Raw genomic sequence first — 27,558 nt, 5'->3', positions numbered from 1 at the left:
TTGTAGTAATCCTAACACGAGGAGTTAATTTTTGATTGCTATTTTGCTATCAGTATAGTATTCAGTAATTTATCTATTTATTGTGATTTATAATTTTTATAATCAAATGCAACGTCATGCAGGTCAGCAAAAATTTCATTCACGTTTCAAACTTAAAATTATTCCTTTTCCAAAATATGTATTAGAGGTCGCTAATAACAGTTAACGTCATCGCGATATCATCAATCCATGGCCGCTACCATGGAGAACTGAATCACTGTGTATAATCTATGTAGTTGTGTTTGTTCATCGAACAAAATAGTTTATTTGAATGTGCTTGTAGTTCATAGATTCATAAACAATGTACAGCCAGACTGTTTCAGCAGATTGCGAAGGTTCGATGGATTGTGACGAGGATAAGTTAGCAGAATTTAAAGCTAGACTTGGTTATATTCCGCAGAAGGAACTTCTGTATAATAAGCTTTTGCCTTATGGGGAACGATTAGATCAAGAATCTCAGAAATATTTAGCTGATATTAAAAGCAACCTTGGTAATGCTGTCTTGTATCATGAAATCACAACGAGCACAATTATATGGACAAATCACTTAATGAAGTAAGTTTTACTTTGTATACCCAAATTAATAATATTTAAACTTTTTGGATACCACCGTATGATAGTCATTGGCATATAATGAACAGTTTAGAAATGCCTATTCATTTATTAATTTTTAAGTGGTTACAGGTTATTTTGTTTGTTACCAGTGGCACCAGATACCCCTAATACCGAATGAATAATACTCTTATTTTCTAAACCAATGAAATATATCCTCCATTACATATCGCTTGGTCCGCCAGTTCTGAAGGCCCCCGAGGAGTCAGGGGATCGACGTCAGATTTAGTATGGCTGTTAAAGATTATTGGGGTGGCATAATTTATAGCTTCGCCATTGCATTAGCAGTGGTAAAACTGTATATTGCTTTACTAAAAGTATTCATAACTTTCATAATTGGCGTTTCCTTATCAAATATATTTAATTAGAGATATAATGATTATCAGTAGTATTAGAAGATATATCACTACAGAGGGAACTAGTAACAAGGAAGAACTAGACAAATTCTTGGAGGGTATGGGTGAAGTATATATATATATATATATATATATATATATATATATATATATATATAGAGAGAGAGAGAGAGAGAGAGAGAGAGAGTAGGAATATATAACAGTTAAGAAGCAAAATGAGCAGAAAAAGGGAAATAACAAAAGTTATAGTATGTCTAATGCTCAAACACACAGTGCAGCAGTAGAGGAAGCAAAATGATATAAATAACATGTGGTTTGTAGAATAAATAAAGTGTCTGTGAAAATGGAAATGAAAAGTACACAAAGTGCCAGAACTAAGAGAAGTTTAAGGGATAGTAGAAAGTGGAAGTGAAGTAGTGGTTAAACAGGTGAAAGAATTTGAAAAGCCTAGTGTAAAAAAAAAGGAATATACAAGTAAATAAATAACACTATGTTCAGATATGGGAGGGCAATTTTAGCAAGGGGTCAAATCAGGGGATGGCAAATATGCAGAATATGAATATAGTAGATGAAAAAATTATACATGGCCAGGAAATTCATCAGGGGACTCCTAACCATGTATCAGGCACTACGTTTCCAAACTTGTCTGTAGTATTAGAAAAAGGGGGGCAAATATGTGGCCTTTTATTATAATACTAGTAGACAAGGTAGTCCCTACGCTGTGTAAAAAATGCAAATTAAAATAAATACAAATATATACAAATTTACAAAAGTGTAATGTGGAATATAATACAAATGTATGTGAAGCGCATGAAAAAGAACAGACAAGCAAAATGATATAGGGAATGGCAAATTCTAGGTGAGGGGAAGAGGAGAAAAGATGTTCAAAAGAAGGCGAAAATAGCGATAGGATTAAGGATAGATGGAGCATTCGTATCACCCTTGTATTGCACTAATAGTTTTACGAACGGGGAAAAAGATAGAAAAAGACAGTATAAAGATAAAAAGTGTAGAAAAAGTCATTAAAAATACTGAACTTACTGGGTGTGTAAGGGCCAACCTTAAAGAAAGGGTTCTGGTATAAGCAAGCATTAGTAAAAATGGGTGTTAATACCATAGGCTTGTAGAGAAAAAGGGAAATCGAAACGAAAACTAAAAGTTACCTGGAGTCATTAAGTAGAGCGGAGGAGCGACGTACACAGCCAAGATGCAAAAGAGAGAAAATGACAAGCCACCGAGTTTTTATAGATTTAGAGCAACAGATAGGGATGACCTCTATCGTTGAAAAAAATTTTGGGAAAGATGGCCTAAAAACATGAAACATCAGACAGATGGCACGGACATACCAAAATGTGAAGGAATATGTGAAACAGAAAATAGAACAAGTATAATTCTGAACTACAGGAGATAAAATTCGGTAAAATTTAGATGATCAGATAACAGAGTTTATAGATTACGGCTCCAAATTTCCAAAATGACAAACAGCAGTAGAAAGAGAAAAGCACAGTTAGGCACATCTGCAGTTGATTAGAGGGGTTTTTAATACTAGTAGACCTTCTCTGCGCCTCCGTAGCCAGGTGGGAAGGAGCAGCAGTGCATAGCACACGCTTCTTGATTAGACCGGGGTTCGAGCCCGTCACCACCAAATACGGAAGATGCAGAAAGGTCAGGAAATGACCACCGCATATCCCGGAGCAATATGGCCTTAGTTGCTAATGCTCCTAAAAACCAAATAACAAACAACAAACAGACCTTCTCTACTAGTATTACGATAAAAGGCCACATATTTACCCCCCTTTTTCTAATACTACAGACAAGTTTGGAAACGCAGTGCCTGATACATGGTCAGGAGTAGTTCCCTGATGAATTTCCTGGCTATGTATCATTTTTTCATCCACTATATTCAGATTCTGCATATTTGCCATCCCCTGTGCTAAAATTGCCCTCCCATATCTGAATATAGTGTTATTTATTTATTTATTTACTTGTATATTTTTTTCCCCCCTCAGTCCCAGTTCATTTTTACACTAGAGTTTTCAAATTCTTTCACCTGTTTAACCACTACTTCACTTCCACTTTCTACTATCCCTTAAGCTTCTCTTAATTCTGGCACCTTGTGTACTTTTCATTTCCATTTTCACAGACACTTTATTTATTCTACAAACCACACATTATAGGCCGCCGTAGCCTAGTGGTCAGGCGCGCGGGTGCATAAGTACACGTGCCCTGAGTGACCGGGGTTCAAGCCCGTGACTGCTGAATACGGTGCTGTTTCTTGTATTCTGTGTATCTTGTAAAACTCCTGTGACCGTTTGGTCGTCCCGGAGTATAAACAGAAAATTTATTTATTTATTTATTTATATATACAGTGAACCCTGCTATTCAAGGTATCTGTATTCGCGGTCGCTGATTTAATATAAAATGAAACCTAAAAAAATGTGAATTTTAAAGCGCCATGAACATTTTCCGCCATAAAAAAACATGAGCATGGCTAAAATCATCTTTCCTGGTCAAAACAGTGCTCAGTGGGTTGGGGGAGGGGGGGTGACAAAATCATGAGCATGGATGTTTCCCCTCTAATCCTTGTTCAGTATGTGTTGTGTGCTTGCCATGGAAGGTTTTGTCATTTGCTTTTAATTTATATGCTTATAAATTGAATAAATTTATAAATGTATCAATTTATAAATTGATATGCTTACAAAAGTGAAAAATATACTGTTTTGCAGTGTAAAACAAACTTTTTCGAGTGTGTTAACGAAAGAAAGTGACTTTATTGTGGACAAGTTCTTTCTAGTCCTTACAAAAATATGGCTACGAATAACAAGAGAATTGTGAAAAGATCAAAGAAAGTGATGGCATTAGTGAGTAAAATTGAGTTATTAGTCAATTTCTAATGGTGAAAGTGTCTTGTCAGTGGCAAAACATTATAAAATCAACGAGTCAACGGTACGATCAATCAAGAAATCGGAAGAAAAAATCCCCTGTAGTGTCCGTGAAAACGCACTAATTGCTTCAAAAATTTGCTCTTTAACTCGTGATGTTAAATTAGAAAAAATGGAAAAAGCTTTAAATCTGTGGATAGAAGACCGAACTCAAAATAAAATTCCGTTAAGTTCACTCATCATTCTTGAAAAAGCAAAACACCTTTATCAGCACTTTTGCGAAACTGGTGATAGCACTGGCGGAATAAGTTTTTTAGCTAGCCAAGGCGCTGGTTTGAAATTTCTAATAAATATTACATTTAATATTAAATTGTTTCTTATTTTCATTTTGATGCCTTATGCTTGCATTTCACCATGTACTGTCTATGTACATAGTTATATTATGACGGTACATATAATACGTACATAGACAAAATTTTAGACTAGTTTTTCTTATATATTTCATACTTTGGAACGGAACCCCTTTATTACTACGGGAGCCATAACTCAATATTCGCGTTTTCGGTATTCGTGGCATTTCTCAGGAACATAACCCCTGCGAATAGTGGGGGTTTACTGTATATATATATATATATATATATATGTGTAGGGTATTCTAGAACCTCGTTCAATATAGTATCTGTTTGTTCTAGCATACATTGAAATATATGTATTTAGAGGTAATCTGTTCCAGGCCCACAGTCTAGACAAAGTTACTATCCAATACAATGATTTAAATAGGAAAAATATAATACAAAATGAAAAATATAAGGGTAAAAATAATATAAAATTAATTTATTTAACTTTTATCACTGTACATAAAATTTGAAAAGTATGAACAAACTTTCCTTAATAAAAAGCATAAACAGTCTAACGCACATGAAAATGATAAACAATTAGCCAGCGGGTGGTTAATTGCTGGAACAAACTTCCATCTGTCGTGGAAGTTGATAGGTTAAATAAATTTAAGGAGGAACTGGACAGGCATTTGGATGGAATGGTGTGATTTTTTTTTTTTTTTTTTTTTTGGCTGATGCTGCATAAGCTCATACACTTGCTTTCTTGCATCACATGCCACTACTACTACTACTTTCGCTAGTGAAAACTATAATCGAACTTTCCATAATAAAAGAATAAAAAATCTTTTGCACATGGAAAGCATAAGCAGTATTCCCCCAGTGAAAATATAAACAAACTTTCCCTAATAAAAATCATAAAAAATCACATAGAGGTGGAAGAAGAGGAGTCATCGTTCGTACTCATCTTGGGTCACTGTCCTGTGGGAGGTTCATCAGTTGGAGGTCGTTGTCCACCTTTTTGAAGAATGACTCCAGGGTAGTAGTAGTAGTGACATGTGATGCAAGAAAGCAAGTGTATAAGCTTATGCAGCATCAGCCAAAAAAAAAAAAATCACACCATTGCCTCCAAATGCCTGTCCAGTTCCTCCTTAAATTTATTCAACCTATCAACTTCCACAACGACAGATGGAAGTTTGTTCCAGCAATTAACCACCCGCTGGCTAAAGGCAAATTTCCGCACATCTATTCTACATCTGTCTTTTCTTAATTTGAATTTATGCCCCCTTAGGTTCGTAATCTGAACAAGTGGAAGGATCCCATCAGAATTCAGCGTGCTCAGCCCATTCAAGGCCTTATGGGTTGAGCACACTGAATTCTGATGGGTTGACTGCTTTATCCTGGATTTTTGAACCCTCCAAAAGTGGGCCATCAAGGTGTCAATAAAATGATTAAGGCCCATTTCCACAGCAGCAATATCCTGGTGATAATTTTTATAAGTTTGGACAGTTTATTCCAGCAAGAGAACACCTCTTTAAGGTGTTCTCATCCTTCTTGTTGCCAAAAGCTTTCCTCTTCTTCACTACCTCTTCATTGTGAAGCTCTGCTAGCTCCTTCCTGTGGTCCTCCACATCTTCCTCATTGATCTCCAGGCTCATGGAATTGTCCAGACACACAATTTCCTGCACAACAGGCTCTTCCTCCAACTGTTGAAAGCCTTCGAAGTCCCTTGGAGTCACAGCATCAAGCCACAATTGCCTCCAAGCCGGATTCAAGCACCTAACTGAAACCTCCTTCCAAGCAACCACAATTAGGCAAACAGCATCCGCTATATTGAAGTGACCCTTCCAAAAGTCCTTCAGAGTCACATTACTGGAAGAAGTGGCTTCAAAACATTTCCTGAACAGTGCCTTAGTGTAGAGTTTTTTTAAAATTTGCGATCACCTGCTGGTCCATAGGCTGGAGGAGAGGTGTGTTGTATTAGGTGGCAAGAAGTGAATCTTGATAAAACTTAACTCATCTGGTAATTCTTCCATTAAATTAGAAGGGTGGGCTGAAGCATTGTCCATGACCGAAATAACCTTCAATGGAAGATCCTTCTCCCTAAGGTAGTCACGGACAGTAAGGCCAAACACCTCAGTCACCCAGTCAGAGAAAAGACTCCGTCACCCACGCCTTGTGGTTAGAATGCCACAAAACTCCAAGGTGGTTTTTCCTGATATTTTTAAAAGCTCTGGGGTTCTCCAAATGGTACACGAGCAGTGGTTTGACCTTGCAGTCAGGCAACCAAAGCATTGGCACAAAAGAGCAATGTGAGCTGGTCTTTCATTGGCTTATGGCCGGGCAAGGTGGTCTCCTCCTTTGTGATATATATTTTGCGTGGCATTCTCTTCCAGAAAAGGCCAGTTTCATCGCAATTAAACACCTGCTGCAAAAGAAAGTCTCCATCTTCAATTATTTTCTTAAATTTCTCACGATGTTGCTCAGCAGCGTCCCTATCTCCACTGGCAGCCTTGCCTCACAACACTGTGTAATCCAGTCCTTTTTCTAAATTCGGAAACCACCCCTTGGTGCCAAAAAACTACTTCACAGAAGGAGTTACTTGTACTAGGAGCCTTAGAACCAAGTTCCCCAAACATTTTTTTGGCCTTTTCACAAATAATTGCCTCACTGACACAATCGCCTGCCATTTGTTTTTCATTAATCCACACTAACAGAAGAGTTTCCATCTTTTCCGTGATATTATAACGTGAACTGCTTAACCTAGAGATTCCCTTCGCAACCTGTACACTTTTTTCCTTCTTCTTTTTTTTATTTTGTTTATTTCTTCTTTGTTTTTTAAAATTGTACTGATTGTTGATTTAGCCATACCATATTCAGCACTTAGATCTTCTACACTTTTTCTACTTTCTCGCTTGAAAATTATTTCTTTCTTAATGTCTAAGTTAATTAGCTTCCTTTCTTCACTCTATTTTACCGGCTCATGGCTAAAATTATATAGCAGAATAATTTTAAAAAATATTTTCACTGCTAAAGAGCAAATAAGCAGATAACTGAACTAAACTAATAACTGAATCTTACAAACGATAACAAAGATGATAACTGATGCCCTAATCAAAGCGGGAAGGCCCCAACACTGATTTAAAAATAATATAAAATGAATTTATTTAACTTTTATACACTGTATATAAAATTTGAAAAGTATGAACAATGTTTCCTTAGTGAAAATGTAGCATGCGTATGCTATGTCGATTCAATAGTATTCCTCAGCGTTTGTTATGGCATCCTGATTTTATTTATAAAACTGTTCATTGTAGCATTCGTTCATTGTAGCATTGTTCGTTGTAGCATACCTGACTGTATATATATATACACAGGGTGATTCGCTACCAGTGCGACAAACTTGCAGGAGGTGTAGGCACAAAGACGAATCGGAATCACATAGCATTGCAGGGTCCGAAATGCCTTCGTCATGCGGTAGAGGACATTGAACGGGAGGTCACGTGAACAGTGATCCCGCTGGAAGTCAGCATTTGCAAACCGTTTCTGTTGAAGAAACCAAGTAGCAAAAGTCCTATGGAGTGGATAATCTGCAGGCTCCAATGATTGGACGCGTTGCAGATGGTATGAACTCATTTGGTTTGTTGACAGTATCCTCCATACAGTGGATTGGGAAATACCTAATCGTTGGCCTATCGCTCGAGTACTCGGATTGCCTTCTGCAAGACGTAGGACATTCTCCTCATTGTCTGGTGTCCTCGTAGTTTGCTCTCAATTCATGGTACCTCTTGTGAAACAACCAATCTCACGTAACCTTCTCATCATACGATTTTAATCGTATGATGAGGAGCACGCCTGTGTGGGAAACATTCCTGGTACAAGTGCAGAGCGGCGCACCCATTACAGTCCGCAGCTCCATACGCGAGGTGCATGTCGGCCAGTTCAACGTTTGAATACTCGTCCATCCGACTTCCTCGGGAACCGGTTCGCAAATGCTGACTTCCAGCAGGATCGCTGTTCACGTGACCTCCTGTTCAACGTCCTCTACCGCATGACAAAGGCATTTCGGACCCTGCAATGCTATGTGATTCCGATTCGTCTTTGTGCCCCTTACACCTCCTGCAAGTTTGTCGCACTGGTAGTGAATCACCCTGTGTGTATATATATATATTAAATGATAATAAGAACAACTATGAAAATTGTAAAGCAAACATTGGTGGCAGCAGATATGCATATTCCACCAAATGTTGCATAATATAAAACTAAAGTAAAATGTATGCCAGTAGTGTGGCAAACCAGTCGAACGAAATAATTACTAAACATAAAATAATACGTAAAAAAGAACAAAGGGTGGGGGAAAAACATAATGAAGAGGGTATTGTGGTAGGTATGTTCCTAATATAATTTAGAATTTGGAAGTCAATTACTAAGCAATATATGAAGGCCAATTAAAATATAAAAGCCAATTATAAGGAAATTTAATGGTGCCCCCGACAGCACCAGTGTCCGAATTGTGTGAAATATCACCAAATTGGAAACGTGCACAACCAACAATACATGACCAGCTAAACTTAAAAATAATAAATTAAAATAGACTGACCATTATGCCCCATCTCGACAGATGACCACAAGGCCAATAATAGTCAGGGAATCACTGCATTTCGAACATCAGACAAATTGATGGGACGATACTAAGGTCGAACCGCCAATGCAGTAGGTTTGTCCAACGGTGGTCCTTATGCAGCAAAAAATGATGACAGACAGCCAACTCTCTCATGGCGAAACCACACCACTGACAAACTAACTATTGAACTGATATATATAGAACTTAATTGAGCTGTAGACGGCACTGCGGACTCAGATTAGCATTTCGTCACACTACCATGCAAATATAATATGCAGATTAATCAATTCAAATAAAAATTATAAAATAAATATATAAAATTCATAGTGCAAACATCAATGGTAGAAATTATGCACATTCCACTAAATGTTGCATAAAATATTAGATAATAATAACTATGAAAATCGTAAAGCAAACATCAGTGGTAGTAGATATGCACATTCCACCAAACGTTGTGTAATATAAAACTAAAGTAAAATGTATGCCAATACTTTAGTTTTCTATATATATATATATATATATATTTTTTTTTTTTTGGCTGATGCTGCATACGCTTGCTTTCGTGCATTATTTGCCACCACCACCACTACTACTACTACATTTTAGTTTTTATTGAAAAGGTCTTTCACTGAAAATGTTGATCCTTCAGATGGTAATGTTGTCAATTGTGAGCTGGCAGTGTACTATCATCAGAATGCATATAAGGAAACAGAAGTCCAGAAAAGGAAATGTAGCACTGCACTCCAAAGAAATTATGATTCATTTGGAGTGTGGTGCTGTTATTTTGTTTTGACAGTTATTACTGATGTATTATACATCCTGATTTAGCTGGTACAGTACCATTATTTAAGACGGTTTTGAACATCAGTTTGTGAAAATTTATAGAAATGAGAGTCAGAATTTTGAATACTGAACGTTGGCATGGGCAGGGGGAAAATAATACACATATGTTACCAAACTGATGAAAGAATATAATACAGCCTCAGTCCTATACAAAAAATATTTTTAGTGACATATTCTACATTAAAATATAGTTTCTGTATTTTGGTGTATTTTCCATTATTTCATTATTATTATTATTTTTAAATATCTGCAGTATAATTGTAGGGAGTGTCTCTAAATAATGTTTCTGATTTTGATATTTTTTTATTTAGAATTACTTCAAGCTACACTCACGAAACACATACCAGCTGAAAGATCAATTAAATAAGTTTATGAAGGTACACAAAGTCATTGGTAATGTTCAGTGTAGGCACCATGAGTAACTCGAATGATATCCTAGTGATATTCAATCTCCTGCCACACACTGTGTTTCATTTCGTGATCGCCGACCGGGCTAGCCGAGTGGGTAAAGTACCTGCCCGGCAACCCAAGGTCGCGGGTTCGATTCCCGCCTCGGGCTTGGATCAAAGTACTGCAAAAACCTTGGGAGGTGCAATATGGCCATAGAAGCCGATGCGCCAACAACTACCAAATCAATCAAAATCATTTCGTGATCAGTTTTAACAAAGGCCTCTGTGATTGGTGCCTTCAGCTCCTGCAGTGTCTTTGGTAGTGGAGGGATGTACACATTATCCTTCATATAACCCCACAAAAAGAAATCCTTTGGCGTCAGATCAGGCAACGTCGGAGGCCATTCTCTATGGCCTCCCCGCCCAATCCAATGCTGAAGTTATTCATTCAGGTATGACTTGTTCAGATAAGATGTTCATTCAGGTTTGAATGTAGCTGCTTAGTAGGCAAAACTAGCAGTCGAGTGCCAATTGATAAAACTTAATGATCTTTCAGCTGGTATGTTTTTCATGAGTGTAGCTTGAAATAATTCTGAATAAAAAAATATCAAAATTGGAAACATCATTTACGGATACCCTGTATATCTCTTTAAGATAATTTCTCAACACAAAAAAAAAATTGAATGGCGTATACAATATTTTTTCAAAACAGTCTGGCAATACTAGACCCTGACCATTACTTAGTTATTGTTTCAGGCCTAGACTGAAGTGGTTGACCATTGAACTGAAGTTTGTAAAAGAAAAGGAAGGTGCATGGGATGAATATATATATATATATATATATATATATATATTATAACACTGAACATTATAACAATTTTATGGAACAAAAAAAAAGTTTACTACAATTATTACTGGCATTACAGACTGATATACAACCATAGAAATAAGAGTTAAGTTTAGAATATGGAGGATATAAAGCAGGAGTGGCCAAATTAACTTGATAATTCTGAAAGCTAGAGAAGATAATTTTCAAAACTATGAGAGAGATAGTAGTAGTAGTAGAGGCATGTGATGCAAGAAAGCAAATGTATGAGCTTATATAGCATCAGCCAAAAAAAAAAAAACCAATTTCACACATTCATTCACTCTAAAAGTTTGTCCAGTTCCTCCTTGAATTTATTTAAGCTATTAACTTCCACAACAATGGATGGAAGTTTGTTTCAGCAATCAGCTACTTGCTGACTAAAGGCAAATTTCTGCCCATCTATTCTACAACTATCTTTCCTCAATTTGAATTTATGCCCGCCTCAGATTTGTAATCTGAGCAAGAGGAAGAATCCCATCCAAATTGAGCCTGCTCGATCCATTCAGGCCTTATACACATCCATCAGATCATCTTGCAGGTGCATAGTGTCCAGATGTTGTAATTTGCAGAACTTAAGCCTTTCTTGGTAAGAGGACCCCTTCATTCAACTCACCAATCTTGTTGCCCTTCTCTGTACTCACTCAAACAACTCTACGTCATTCCTAAAATGAAGCCTTCAGATCTGTATGCAGTACTCAAGGCGTGGCCTGACGATTGCCTTATACAAAGGGATAATCACCTTTTCCCTACTAGCAAAATTCCTGTGTATCATTGACAAAACCCCATTGCTCTGGCACCCTGTCTGCACTGTTCAGAAAACTTCATATGCTGCACAATTACTCCCAGGTCTTTTTCATTTTCCATCACCCTAAATGTAGTACCACACAATTGGTACATTTCTTTAGGGTTACTTCTACCCATATGCAGTAATTCGATTTGTCAATGTTAAATGTCGGTTACCACTTCCAGCCCATCTGCCCAACTTTTCTAGATCCTGTTGCAGTAGCACACTGCCATTACTGTCATTAACAATCCTGCCAGCCTTAGTATCAACTGCAAACTTGGATATTAAGCCTGACATGATGACCTGATATGAAGTTTTCTGAGCAATGCAGACAGGCTGCCAGGGCAGGTCATGGGGTTTTGTCAATGATATATAGGAATTTTGCTAGCAGGGAAAAGGAGGTGATTATCCCTCTGTATAAGGCAATGGTCAGGCCACACCTCGAGTACTGCGTACAGGTCTGGAGGCCTCATTTTAGGAAGGATGTAGATTTACTTGAGCGTGTACAGAGAAGGGCAACAAGATTAGTGAGGGGAATGAAGGGATCCTCTTATCAAGAGAGGCTTAAGTTCTGCAAATTGCAGTGGCTGGAGACTAGGCACCTGCGCGGTGATCTGATTGAGGTGTATAAGGCCTTGAATGGGTTGAGCACGCTGAAATCTGATGGGATCCTTCCACTTGTTCAGATTACGAACCTAAGGGGGCATAAATTCAAATTACGAAAGGACAGATGTAGAATAGATGTGCGGAAATTTGCCTTTAGCCAGCGGGTGGTTAATTGCTGGAACAAACTTCCATCTGTCGTTGTGTGGAAGTTGATAGGTTGAATAAATTTAAGGAGGAACTGGACAGGCATTTGGAGGGAATGGTGTGATTTTTTTTTGGCTGATGCTGCATAAGCTCATACATTTGCTTTCTTGCATCACATGCCACTACTACTACTATTACTACTACATACCTTTATCAATATCATTGATAAATATAGAAAACAACAGTGAGCCAAACCCTGGGAGACTCCACTAATAACATTACTCCACGAAGAGCAGCATCCATTGATTACCACTCTCTGTCTTCTCCCACTCGACCACCCTTTTATCCATTGTAGCAACTTGCCCTGTTTACCGTACTGCTCCAATTTGTACAGCAGTCTTCCATGTGCAGCAGTATCAAAAGCTTTTCTGAAATCCAACTATATGATATCAAAATTATTTTTTGCATCCAGTTTCTTTGTAACCACATCATAGTATCCAATCAAATTGGTCATGTACGTTCTGTACCTTTTAGGTACATTTACTATATATGCATCTATTGTTTTCATCGTGTATTCATCTGTTTGCCTGTCCATCGATCCACATATAATAACTTGACTTACAGTGGATGGATTTTCATGAAATTTTATATTTGGCCCCTTTAAAAATGTTTGTCAAACCATTCTAAATTTCATTAAAATCAGACTAATAGAAATCCAGCAATCGTTTCTTCCCTTTTTTTTCCCTTCATCCTCCTTAATAACTTTACTTCCAGGAGATTAGTTTTCATGAAATTTTATATTTGGGCCTTTCAGGATGTGTAGAGGTATTACAGATTTCATTAAAATTGGACCGATAGAAATCCAGCAATTATTATCTTTTTTGCGTACATGTCACATAGACTAGCCACATATCACGTGACTTGTTATAGACATTCTCTCAGGTATGATAAGCCAGGGCTTGCTACCTGGGAGTTCAAAACAGTGATGGAACTGATATTTGGGTGACACTTGTGAGTCAAGTGGACTGAATTTTGGTAGTCTGGTTGTTCTGTGATAAAATAATCCTCTGCTTGCACTTTCATGATGGCGGCATCATGAAGTAACTCTGGGTACAACTCCCTGTATGCAAGATGAAATACTACACCTAGTATGCTGGAAGTAACCACCCGAGTGTGAACTAACATAAGCAGGTATCAGCGTATGGTGTAAATGCCACCCAAAGGAATGCTGCTCCTCTGTGTCACCAGGTAATTATAGGTGTGGATGACTCTTATCAACTGGTGCAATAACACCACTTTGCTTATTGGAGGCTTGAAGTGATGATGTTGTTGTTGTTTGTTATTTGGTTTTTAGGAGCATTAGCAACTAAGGCCATATTGCTCCGGGATATGTGGTGGTCATTCCCTGACCTTTCCGCATTCTCCGTATTTGGTGGTGACGGGCTCGAACCCCGGTCTAATCAAGAAGCGTGTGCTATGCACTGCTGCTCCTTCCCACCTGGCTACGGAGGCGCCACAAGTTTGAAGTGATGAAACCCATATTTAGTCTACAGAGCAAAGCTCTGGTAATCCCCATCTCTTCCAGCATGCAGTATGAATAATGTTTTTTTTGAGACAATGAAGTTGGGATCATAGTGAGATCCAATCTTCCTTACATTTCAAGGGTGCATCTCTAAAATGGTGCAGACTGGCTTCTAGATATTCCCCCAGACTGAACCTATTTGCAGCTCTCTAGGAGGCATCCAATCATCTAGTGTAGAATCTTGCTGCCTCTATTCTTGTATATGTGTATGGATACTGTACGTGTATGAATATTGTACTCCATGTACAATATCCATACACTTTTAAATCTCTGGCCTCAGTGTTCTGTTTCATATAACGATGTATACTACGTGGAGATGTGGAAACCCCTGGTGCCGTTTGACACGAATACACTTTACACTTGCCTCTAATCTTCCAAATAGTGTCAGAGGGAGTCTGAGTAACGTGTTTGCAGGGGGCATTTTCGAGGCCATGTTATGTCAAGGAGCTGAGTATATTCTTGCTTTATTTATTTCTTGCTGGGTGTATATTCTTGCACCATATTCAAAATTTCAAATCTCAATTTGCTTAATGCTCAGTTATGGTCACTTCCTATTTCAGCTGTAGAGGTCTCTAACATCTGTTTCAGATTATGTTTTTTTATTGATTGATGTTTATTATTGATTCTAACCTCTGGTATTTCTGTATGTTATTTTATATTGATTTTTTTTTGTGCACACAATATGTATTCATTATTTTAAATTTATGGTTTTTGCAGAAGCCTTTTTGGCTTTTCCCTCTTATTATGTATAGTTCCTTCATTATAGTTCTGTATTGCTAATTTTTCTTAGGTGCCATTACCTCTACACATACTTCTCTATGCAAAGCCCGCCAAAATAAAGTGTTCCGCAGTCTATTTGATTATTAGTCCATGCTGGTATAAAAAAAAAAAAAAAAAAAAAAAAAATTATGTTAAATGTTATAATTATACAAAAGTGGTGTACGCTACAAATATGCAGCTGACAGGGCTAGCCAGGTGGGTAAAGTGCCTGCCTGGCAACCCAAAGGTCGCGGGTTCGATTCCCTCCTCGGGCTTGGATCAAAGTACTGCAAAAACCTTGGGAGGTGCATTATGGCCACAGAAGCCTATGCGCCAACAACTACCAAAAAAAAAAAACAAAAAAAAACCAAATATGCAAAATTTGTTTATTTTATTTTTTTAATTATTAATTACGATTTTTCGTGGAACACTTGTTCACATCTCACGGAACACAGTTTGGGAAATGCTGATCTGGTTCATATGCTTTAATTATAAGTGTCTTTTCTCACTCTGTATTTATAGGTGTTTTTAAAATTCTCTGATTTATTTATTATTATGTTGTGTTATGTTCTTATGTGTTCTTACTACTACTTCTGCCCTTTTAGCTTTGCCGACACCAGTGTAGGCCCTTGTAGGTAGCACAGTTGGTAGGATTGTTGTCCTCACATCGGGTAGAAAAGATCTGAGTTTGAGTCCTGTTGATGACAGGAGGAATTTTTATGGGCCCATTTCACAATGTGGCTGAATTAGTCGGCGTTAGGCAAGGGTAGCATGGTCTTTTCTCCCGGAAACGTGAATTTTTCTTCCAACAAAACAGAAAATTGATTTCAGAACACATGCAATTCATAGACAGTATACATGGAGCAATATGGCATGAGTCACTGATGTTCCTGAAACCCTATTACAACAGCAACACCACTATAGATTAAAGAATATGAATCAGGGAATAGTGTTGCAAGGTGGTATAGGATTTTATAAAGTTATGCAAAAAGTAATAAAATAATGTTTTATGTTATGTAAAGCTATGTAAAAAGTAGAGGCCTCCATAGTCAAGTGGTCAGGAGCACGAGTGCAGTAGCACACGTTCCTTGAGTATACTGGGGTTCAAGCCCCTGACTGCTAAATACAGTTGAACTGCCAACCCACACTGGACCAGCGTGGCAGATTATGGTCTATTTCCCTCAACATGAATTGTTGAGGAGGCTTCCATCCTACAGTGGGTTGATGGTGCAGTTTTTATGAAAAAAGTAATAAAATAATGAGAAAATCAAATCCATCAATTTAAATATAAAGACACCTAAACAAATTATATAAAGAAGAATAATAAAAAAAAAAAAAGTACAGCAAAGCATGCTGTATTAATCTAATATACCAAGGAACTTGTGATCATATTGTGTAACCTGTATTTGTATACTATTTAATTATCTGTTGATGCCAGTTGCAAAAGGTTTCTAATTTTTTGACCAGTTGAGTGTGCTTATATGATAACTCATCTTCTCTTCCCCTTTTAAAGATTTTATTTTTTTCTTTTCTTTTCTTTTTTTTTTTTTTTTTTCATAATATTTCATATTTTTATATTTTGTTTTTTCTACATTCACTGCTGAAAAATTAAAAACCTTTATTCACTATCTAGTAGAGTCACCTTTTGCCTGAATTACAGCCCAAATTGTATGTTGTGGCATGGATTCACTAGATGTTTGAGGGGGTCTAGCTTCATATTTGATAATTTTTTCATCAGGTTATTTGCTAGCTGCTGTATTGTGGTAGGTAGAGAACTTCAAAGCCAAACTACTGTTTCCAATATATCCTAGGCATTCTTAGTTAGATTCAGACCTAGGGAATTAAGTGGTCAGTATAGATATTCATGCATATACCATAATTATAAGTGCCTTTTCTCATTCTGTACCATTGATACAATTTTTCCATGGGGGATAGTTGTATTGGCATCTTGAAAGAATCCATCCCAATCTGAGTAAGAATGAAGCATTGCAGGGTGTGAAGCTGGTCGAGTATGTCAGAAAGATATTCATTGGAGGTAACCTGACCTAACAGTACCATCAGAGGTCTAGTCCATACCACCAGAACACATCCAATACCATGATAACACCTTCAGCTGCTTGAGAGTGGACAGTCTGGATGTGACGCATTCATATTTGCTGAGGGCTGACGATCCTCCTATATGTGAGTCCTGTGACACAGTTTATTTCTCTGAGACATATTTTAATCAAGTGCCAAGATTTTAATGGCTTGCGTTTTATTGCTTTTATACATATGACAGCCTTATACACTCAGTCAGATTTTATCCGACAATGATGTGTCAGCTGTTTTTAAATTTTTACTACTTATTAATTTATATAACCATAAATAAAATAATGAATGTATATTTTTAATACAGTAGAACTTTGATTGTCCGACACCCTATTTACCGTCACTCTCTAACCGTTAACGGTCACTTAACCCCACTACGCTGTAATGCATTGTGATATTGGCGCCATGTGTCACTCAGTTTATTTACAACTCACTGTATATGGGTGTACTTTAACTTCAAGCCCCTTGTTTCATAATTTTTATTTAGTAAGTAGTGTTGGTATTATCACAAAAAATTGAAATAATCAATAGTCTAAGAAAAGGTGAAAGTGCTACTAGTAGAGCATCGGTTTATGGAATAGGAAGAACAACAGTAAATGATATAAAGCGTGATGCAGACAAAATTGAAAACCACATGTCAAAAATGGAAACCACTGATCTACTGAATGGTAATGTTAAAAGTTGTAAAACAATGAAGCTTGCTAAAAATGAACAATTGGATACTGCAATGTTTCAATGGTTTGTTCAAAATTGTACCAAGGAATTCCATTATCGGGACCTATAATAATCGAAAAAGCCATTGAAATCGATAAAAAACTAGGCGGAGATCCTTCATTCAAGGTTAGCATCGGATGGTTGGAAAAATTTAAGTTTTGCCACGGTATTTGACGGTTGTCGATCCAGGGTGAGAAGCTAAGTGTAGATAGAGCTGCAATTTCTGTTTATAGTGCAAAACTACTGAAGGAAATAGCTGATCAAAGTTTGGTTAAAGACTGGCCTAATTGGAAGGCACTACCTCAAATACAGTAGTGAACAGTCTGGATGTTGTTGTTGTTATTTGGTTTTTTAGGAGTATTAGCAACTAAGGCCATATTGCTCCGGGGATATGCGGTGGTCATTCCCTGACCTTTCCGCATCCTCTGTATTTGGTGGTCACGGGCTCAAACCCCGGTCTAATCAAGAAGCATGTGCTATGCACTGCTGCTCCTACCCACCTGGCTACAGAGGTGCCATCTGGATGTGACACATTCATATTTGCTGAGGACTGATGATCCTCCTGTGTGTGAGTCCTGTGACACAGTTTATTTCTCTGAGACATATTTTAATCGAGTGCCCAGATTTTAATGGCATGCATTTTACCGCTTTTATACACTGGCCTCAATGACTGAACATACGGCACCAGGATATAAGAATGCAAGAAGATCGTATCACTATAATGGTATGTGCTAATGCCAGCAGTAGTTATAAATTGCCTTTGGTTGTTATAGGAAAACCAAAAAAGTCTAGATCATTTAAAAATATTAATTTAAATGCTTTACCAGTTAAATATTTCTCACAAAACAACGCGTAGATGAGCCAAGATATATTTCATGATCGGTTTCATAAAATATTTGTACCATGTGTAAGATCACATTTGGCATCAAAAAAGGTCATATTTGGCACCACAATATGCAATGCTACTGATGGACAATGCACCTACTCATCTTATACACGTATGTGATTTAAAAAGCAATGATGGCAAAATATCATGCCACTTTCTGCCAGCAAACACGATATCTCTCATTCAACCAATGGACCAAGGCATGATTGAGAGTATGAAACGTTGGTATCGCAAAATGTTGGTTCATAAAAAAACTTGTTTTGGCAGAAAATAATTAGATGTGATAGAGTTTTGGAAAAGCTACACTATAAAAGACACAGTTTTCGATGTTGCCGATGCCTTTCAGTTCAAACAATACAAAGAAGCTGGAATAAGTTGTGGCCAGAAATATATTCAAGTGATACAGAAACCATTCCAAAAGAAACTGAAATTTTTGCAGCTGTGTTCGAATGTTCCTGGTTTTAAAAATATTTTGATGGAGGAAGTAAATGATTGGCTGGATATGGACAAAATGGACATCGGATATGAAATTTTAGATGACACTGAAATTGTGCAAAGAGTGATGACAATTTCGGATGATTCTGAAACTGAAGAAGAAGAAAAAGCTGCTGCTAATGGAACAACAAACATAATTAGCCACTGCGAAGCTGAAAATATGTTCTCAAAGTGCATTGAGTGGTTCGAGATATAAGAAGAAGCAGATGCTACGCAAGTGTTACTTTTGCATGAAATTCGTAACATTGCCTCCCAAAAGACTTGAGGGGTAATGAAACAAAAGAAATTGACTGACATTTTTTAGAAAAGAAATTTAATTATGTAAAATTGTTTTCTTTTTTAAATTTCTTTAATGACATTAGAACAATGTTGTACAGTGGCTGACAAAAAAACTGCATCACTTGTGAATTTTGTAAATAATATGTTTTGCGCTGCATTGTTGATTGCAGAAATGTTTGAAATGCATTTGTTAGATGCAATATATATCTCTGCGAATAAAATCCAAATTGTCATAAATATCTTCCCAAAGGGTAAAATGCATAATAAATGGAAATATGAGAAATCATGCTAATGGCAATCATGACAACCAAACATACATTTTATTGCATTTACATGAACAAACTGAAATGACAAGTTAACAGTAATAGTATTATGTACTGTAAATCAGCAAAATAAGTCCTCAGTATTTTGTTGTTCCTCCTCGAGCTGCAATTACAGCTTTGCAATGATCTGGCGTAGAGTTAATCAACTTTTGGATATACGGTTGTCCGATTTCGTGGTACCACACCCTTACAGTGCTCTCCTGTAGCTGAATCTTACTTGTTGGCTTCTTCTGAGAAATTTTAGACGACATTATGTACCAACAATTTCCAATTGTGTTCAGATGTGGACTGTTGCCGGGCCAGTCCAACACTGTAATGCCAGCATTTCTGAGGTATGGCTGCACCTTAAGGGAGAAAAAATGAGAGAAAACATTGGTGTAAGTATGTTTTAAGCCTTGAGAGACAAGAAGACAAACTTATTGATTTAAATCTAAAAAAGCATAAAACTTACCAATTTTGCTGTATAGCAAGGTGCTGAGTCCTGTTGAAAAATTCAGTTTCAGGCACCCCTCCAAGATAGCAGTGGAGGTTTCTGCATTCACTCTTCCATTAATAAACTTAATTCACTGGTGGGGAACTTAGTCAGTGTTATGCAGTCTGGATGGTATGCCTCCAATTTTCATCTTCTGACATATTGCTTCCCATCCGTGCCATGCTGGTTGAATTTTGATTTGTCAGAAAATATGACATTGTCCCATTGCTCTTTTGTCCATGAAATATGTGTTTTAGCACTTGTTTCAACACCAGAGGCCATCTCAAAGTCCAGTTTTAGATCTGGAGCACTAGCATGGCGATTATGAAGGCATAGCCGTTTCAGATATTGATCTTGGGATGGCGTAGTTACTCTGTTACGGCCCGATCCAGGTCTTCTCTTCACATCACCGGTTTTATGCTTTAATTTCAGCACCCAGGATACTGTTGACTGGTGGAAGCCTATTTTATCAGCGATAGCATGTGTAGAAAGCCCTTCCAGGGACAGAGCAACAGCTACACTTTTTTTTCTTGATGTCAACTGAACATATGGAGCCATGTTTACACCTCCACAAAACAGGATACAATGAGCGTGTATACCCTTCCAATGCCATATTTATAGAAACGGCTGATTCAATACCTTGCAATTACTGTCTGATGCAATACCTTTACTTTGCGACAAACAAAATGACTTTAATAAAACAATATCTTATACATTTCACTATAAATGTTACTCTTTTTCAAGGTGATGCAGTTTTTTTGTCTGCTACTGTATGTATGTAATATTGTTTTCTTTTAAATTTTTTTATGACATTACTAGAATAATGTAAGTCAAAATATTAAAAATAGGTATGTATATAGATATCTGTACTATGATTTTTTGATGACCCGGTAAAACATAAATAATAATTAAAGTTTAATTAAATTTCATTAGATTATGTAATAAAATAAACAAGTTAGATGACCCAGTCTGTTGTATGTATAATGTTTTTAATGTACATATTCTATTATCCATCTATTTGATTATCCATCATGGTCTCGGTCCCATACCCTGACGGACAATTGAAGTTCTACTGTACATATCCTGCTTTTTACCCTTATATGACTAGTGATGAGTTAACCTTTTTCAAAGGTTACCAGAATTTATGTATTTATTTTTAAACTTCTATAACCATGTCTTGGCACATTAATAGCCTTAGCTGCTAATGTGCCAATAAAACTGTATTCCAATTCAGTCTGAATGCAAGGCTTCATGAATTCATACTGCACTTTCACCCTACCAGTGGTGCAAAAAAAAAGTGTTAATCAGGACTTGTCAGACTATGTGATTTTGTTCCAAAGTCCAGTTAAATTGTTTGATTTTTTACAGAAAGAAGTGGCTTTCATATAGGTGAACAACTACCAAATCCCAGATTCTTCAACTCCTGCCACAAATTTCACTTGGAAATGGGTCTTTCTTTGTATAAATTGAAGTTTTCTGTCATATGAATTTTTTTGTCATTTCTCACTGGACGTTCTATTCTGACACACTATTTGCTTTAAATTCTTGCATTCTTGTTCTTGGATTACTGAGTTTCTGTGGCATTTCGTACTTTTAGTGCTGCATTCTCCTTTCATCTTCCATTCATTGTATACTTTTGAGATGGTTGCTTTTGACTCACCATGATTTCTGTGTTCTGAAGTATGGCTCCTGCTAAATGTGCTCCAACAATAACATCTTTCCAAAAGTTGTAAAGATCATCCATCTTCCCTATGACTTAATTGACTGAGAAGCCCAGGAAAGCATACAGTATTAATCTAATATATCAAGGAACTTGCAGTTGTATCATTCAACAACTTACATTTGTATACTCTATGTTTAAATATGCGTTATGTATTTTTGTAAGTTGTTGCAAAAGATTTCTACTTTTTTGGCCGGTGAGTGTAGATATATAATAAGTCATCTCTTCCTCCTCTGAAGATCTGATATTTATGATATTCCATGTGGTGATTGTTTTATATTGTGTAAGGTAATTCCATTTCCCTGTTTAACCCAGGTTATTTCCATATTAGCCCATGCAGTTGCTTTAAGTCCTAGTTCTTTGAGCATCTACAATAACATCTTGGAGAGGGATGTTAGTTCAGTTCCTTTGCTAGTGGATTAAGGAACTGAACTAATAGTTCAGTTCCTTGAACTGAGCTAGCATGTCCTCTGCATTAGTCTTCATATGGGCTTTGCACACCCAGGGTCCTGAGCTGGGTATCATCATTCTTCTCTTTCTTGGTTGATTCCTTTCTACTTCTGATTTTCTCTCTCTCTCTCTCTCTCTCTCTCTCTCTCTCTCTCTCTCTCTCTCTCTCTCTCTCTCTCTCAGGGAAACTTGGGAATTTTTTTTGGCTGGTGCAGCATAATCCTCAGGCTTCCTTGTACCATATGGCTAATAATAATAATAATAATATCTAGGGTGGCCTTTGTGGAGATGGATTTCTCTAGTGTGCTTAACCTGTTTCACCTATTCATCTTACCAACAGTTGAGATATTATTATTTATTATTATTATTATTAGCCATATGGTACAAGGAAGCCTGAGGCTTATGTTGCACAAGCGGGAAAAAAAAAAAAAAAAAAAATTCCGGAGTTATCCCCTGTGAGAGAGAGAGAGAGAGAGAGAAGTAGAAAGGAATCACCAACAAAGAGGAGAATGATGATATCCAGCTCAGGACCCTGGGTTTGCCAAGCCCATACTCACCAGATGTGAGCCCCCGGGGTTAATATGGGAATTTTTTTTTTACTCTAAACTTCACTGTGACTATAAGGATATAACTCTGTGTATTTATAGAAAGCAGGAGGTGTTGTTAATAAGAGTGTATTCTGTACTTAGAGATCCTAAGTATGCACTCTTAAATATGCAATTAGAAGCATGAGCTGAGAACTGATCAGTGAGCAAGGAAAAGTTGTAAATTACTCCATGACAATGGTTTTGCTCATCATTACAATAATTTTGAAATAACTTTCCAAATATTTTATCCAAATAACTTTCTAGAATATTTCCAGCTATTCTGTATCTTGTCATATTTTTAGTTTTTTCCTTATTCACTTAACATTTTGGCATTTCATTTTATTCTTTTTTTTTTCAAAACTAAGCTCATATTATATTTGTTTAAAAAAAAAAAAACCACCCCTGGTAATTTGGTATCCTACCATGTGTATTATAATATAGGGCACTGAACTGAAATTTTTTTCACACTTGTTTTCCTTCTAGTTCTTGCAAAATAGTTTTGGTTCTGTTCCAGTTTTTTCTGGCAAAAGCAAGTGAGTTGGCTAATTTTGTTCCAGTGGTAACATTTCTTATGAAATTTTCTATCTTTTTGTTGTGGAATTCTTTAATTTAACCATAGTGATATTTTTAAGTATTTTAATAAACATTTTAGTAGATATCTTAAATAAACATTTAAAACAAAAATATTTTGAATGAACATTAATTTTTTTAGATACTTGAAAAGCACAAATTAAAGACTAATACAGTAGTAAATACAAAAACATTATATATATATATATATATATGTGTGTGTGTCTGTAGCTTTTGTATTTAGCTTGTATACAGTAAATATTCACAAAGCTGCTGAAGATTCTAGAAATAAATCAAATTTTTAGAAATGAAAAGAGATGGAAATTATCTATTAATCTATAAATAATAGAATAACCTATTACCGCCCTTCCTACCTTTTGTTCATTTCTTGTATACAGGTTGTATACAAGAAAACATCATTCATCAAGTATTCAGCTGCCCAGCTGAGTGCTAGAACTTACTTGTATGTAACTGCCGACTGGGTTGGCCGGGTGGGTAAAGTGCCTGCCTGGCAACCCAAAGGTCGTGGGTTCGAATCCCCCCTTCGGCCTTGGATCAAAGTACTGAAAAAACCTTGGGAGAAGCCGATGCGCCAACAACTAACTAAAAAAAAAAAAACTTGTATGTAACTGGTTGCATGGTGGGATCACCATGAACAAAAAGCTATGGTTATACAGGAGGTAATTATTCTTGGCAAATGAGATTTTGTTGTCAGGGAAGTGGGGAATATTTTATATTTTACAATATGGATAGGTGGAATAGGACCAAGGTGTGTCTGCCATGGGCAAAAATTAGAGATTCTGTAGAATAATTATAATATTTTAAAGACAGAAGAGATGTTATTGTTATGGTATAGCATTAGTAGAGGCATATGATGCAAGAAAGCAAGCTTATACAGCATCAGCTAAAAAACAAAAAACTTCCCATTTCACCCATCCGTTCACCCCAAATGTGTGTCTATTTCTGCCTTGAATTTATTTAAGCTGTCAACTTTCACAGCGACAGATGGAAGTTTGTTCCAGCAATCAACCACCTGCTGGCTAAAGGCAAATTTCCACACATCTATTCTACAACTGTCTTTCATTAATTTGAATTTATGTCCCCTCAGGTGATTAATCTAGGCAAGAGGAAGAATCCCATCATCATTGAGCTTGTTCAAACCATTCAACACCCTGTACACCTCAATCATATCACCTCGCAGGTGCCTAGTCTCCAGACACTGCAATTTGCAGAACTTAAGCATTTCTTTGTAAGTGCAACCCTTTGTTCCATTCACCTACGTCATTGCTGTTCTTTGTGCTCATTCCAGCAGCTCTGCATCCTTCCTAAAATGAGGCCTCCAGGCCTGTATACAGTACTCAAGGTGTGGTCTGACCATTGCCTTATACAAGGGGATAATCACCTCCCTATCCCTGCTAGAAAAATTCCTTTAAATCATTGACACCATGAGATACTCTCGCAGACTGACTGCACTGCTCAGAAAACTTCATAACTGACTGCACAATTACCCCCACGTCTTTTTCATTCTCCACTACCCTGAGTGTAGTACCACACAGTTGATGTGCTACTACTCTGGGGTTATTGCTATCCATATGCAGTACTTTACATATATGTTGGTACTGATAATATTAAGCTTATACACTGAGCGATCACTGAATTATGACCACATACCTAATACTTCATAGGTTCTCCTTTTGCCCTCAGTACAGCAGCTATCTGATGTGGCATTGATTCAACAAGATGTTGGAAGAGTTTGGGAGGTATGGCCAACAAAGCTGTGTGTAATGCGGTCAGCAATGCAGGTATGGAGGTGATTGGTGTATCTAGACATCTGATATGCTTTTCCATAGCGTCCCACAAGTGTTCTATGGGATTGATATCGGAGGAGTTCGGAGGCCAATTGATATGCTGGAAATCAGAACTGTGTGTCTCAAACCATTCCTGCACAAGTACCTGATGGCTCAGCGCATTAGCGTCTTGGAAGACACCAGCGCCATGCGGGAAAAAGTGTAACATAGCAGGGTTTATATAGTCAGCAAGCAGTTTTACAATAGGGGAGACCACAGATATGTTGTTCCACATGCACCAGGGGTCCAAATTGTTGCCAGTGAAACATGCCCCACGCCATACAACCGCCTCCACCAGCTTGCACTTTTGATACCATGCATGATGAATCAAGAGCCTCATATTGTTGATGCCAAATCCGTACACGGCCATCCACAGTGTGGAGTAAATAACGTGACTCATCCGAACATCACACCTTCCAGTCTTCTAACGTCCAACATGCATGCTCTTTGCACCAGGTGAGTCTTTTACGCCAATGAACCTTGGTTAGGAGAGGATGCTGTAGGGGTCATCTGCTGGTATAGCCCATACGTGCGAGCATGCGACGTATGGTCATGTTAGATATTGTTCCGGGTTGGCTCGTGTTGTATTGGGTAGTCAACTCTTCAACAGTGCTGCGCCTGTTTGCCTGTACAAGTCGTCGGACCTGACGCTCAACTCTAACTTCAACCTTTTGCTGATCTTTGCAGTTTTGCTGTCGGGTTGTTGTTTGATCATTTTGAAGCCATTCTTGGTACACTATATGGGGGCTCTCAAACACCCCACCAGTTCAGCCGTTTGAGAAACCAAGGCACCAGCTCGCCGAGCACTCACAATCTGTCCTTTATCAAAGTCCGATAAATCCTTCCTTTTACCCCATCATGCTCGGAATTTTACTACCAACTGAACCACTGACACCTTATTTATGCTACGTAGGTTGACTAACTCCTCACTCTCGTACCTCACATGGTCAACGGGTCGCATTCAGTTTTCATAGGGTGGTCATAATTCAGTGATCACTCTGTGTATAAGCATAAAGTCTGAGACTTTACTTAATAGGTATAAATTGAGGAAACAGGTTAGGGCTGAATTTGAAAGTGCTTGGAATTTTGGCAAGGCATGACATGAGAGAATTCATTAGTATTAGTAAGGCCATACGATACAAGAAATTAAACTTTTTCTGTATCACTCAAAAGTAAATGAATAAAATAATAATAAAAAAAAAATTCAAACAAAACAGAATATTCATATTATTCTCATTTTCGCAAAGTAATCATCCAGTTTTGCTTTACATTTACTCAGATTCACTGCCTCCACGTTGCTAGGGGGCAACTTATTTCATTGTTTGACAACCTGTGGTCTATAGCTGAACTTCACAAGATCCAGTTTTCAGTTATCCTCCTAAGATTTTGTATTTATGTCCCTGGTTTGTGTCTCACTCACGAGGGAGAACAGACTTTCACTCATTCATTTTACTTAATCCCTTCAGTACCTTATACACCTCAATTAGGTCTCTCCTTACATGTCTAGTTGTGAAATTTTGCAACCCACACCTGCTGAACTGTTCTGCATATGTATATTGCTTACCCTTCTGCACTCTCTCCCTAGACGTTCTGTTTTTTTTTTTTTTTTTTTTAGGTGTGGTCACTTGATTTCAGTACAGTATTTCAAAATGCGGTATAACCATTGCCTTATAAATCATTGCAGGATACCACGTGCCTTCTTGGCTGCCTGCATGAAAAATTTCATGTCAGATCGAATCATAACATCTAAGTCTTTTTCATCTTAAGCCACTTTTAGCTTTTCTACCCCTAGGTTTTTTACAACTAATGCATATTAATCCAAATGCATAACCTAACATTTTGAATTATTAAACTTTAGTTGCCCTGTTTTGGATCATATATGCCACCGATCCAAGTCTTATTGAAGCAGTGTGGCCTGGCTCAGGCTGTTAACCCTCCTTCCCATCTTCAGATCATTAGCAAATGCTTACAGCTTACTTTGGATACCCTCCATCAATATCACTTATGAAAGAGGTCCCAACACCAATCCCTGAGGGACCCAATTTATTACACTAGTCTCTACCCTGAAGACTGATAAAGTGCGATAACTTTCTGCCTCCCATCTTTAGCCAGCCTGCAATCCAATGTAAGATCTTACCATCAGCTCCAATTTCTTCCAGTTTATGTAGCATAAGGGACCATATCAAAATCTTTACCAAAGTCTAGTTATATAATGTCAAAATTATTACCTGCATCCAACTGCTTAATGACTACATCATAGTAATTTACCAGACTGGTTAGGCATGACCTCCTCTTAAAGAAGCC

At 37.3% G+C, this 27,558-nt stretch overlaps 1 protein-coding gene across 1 annotated transcript in view; it reads left to right on the top strand.

Annotated features, from left to right (window-relative positions):
- The first annotated feature begins 225 nt into the window (after positions 1-225).
- The window catches only part of LOC150076901 (proteasome activator complex subunit 4-like), a 514,513-nt gene continuing 487,180 nt past the window's right edge, over positions 226-27,558 (top strand). Inside the window, exon 1 of the mRNA XM_090386346.1 lies at positions 226-594. Within this exon, the coding sequence (XP_090242472.1) occupies positions 341-594 (254 nt within the window). The 5' untranslated portion in view covers positions 226-340. The remainder of the gene's footprint in view (positions 595-27,558) is intronic.

The sequence above is a fragment of the Mastigoproctus giganteus genome, chromosome 12 (assembly GCF_048544385.1).
Source record: "Mastigoproctus giganteus isolate SK-2022 chromosome 12, ASM4854438v1, whole genome shotgun sequence".
Classification (NCBI taxonomy): domain Eukaryota; kingdom Metazoa; phylum Arthropoda; class Arachnida; order Uropygi; family Thelyphonidae; genus Mastigoproctus; species Mastigoproctus giganteus.
This window is presented reverse-complemented; position numbering and strand designations above follow the sequence as displayed.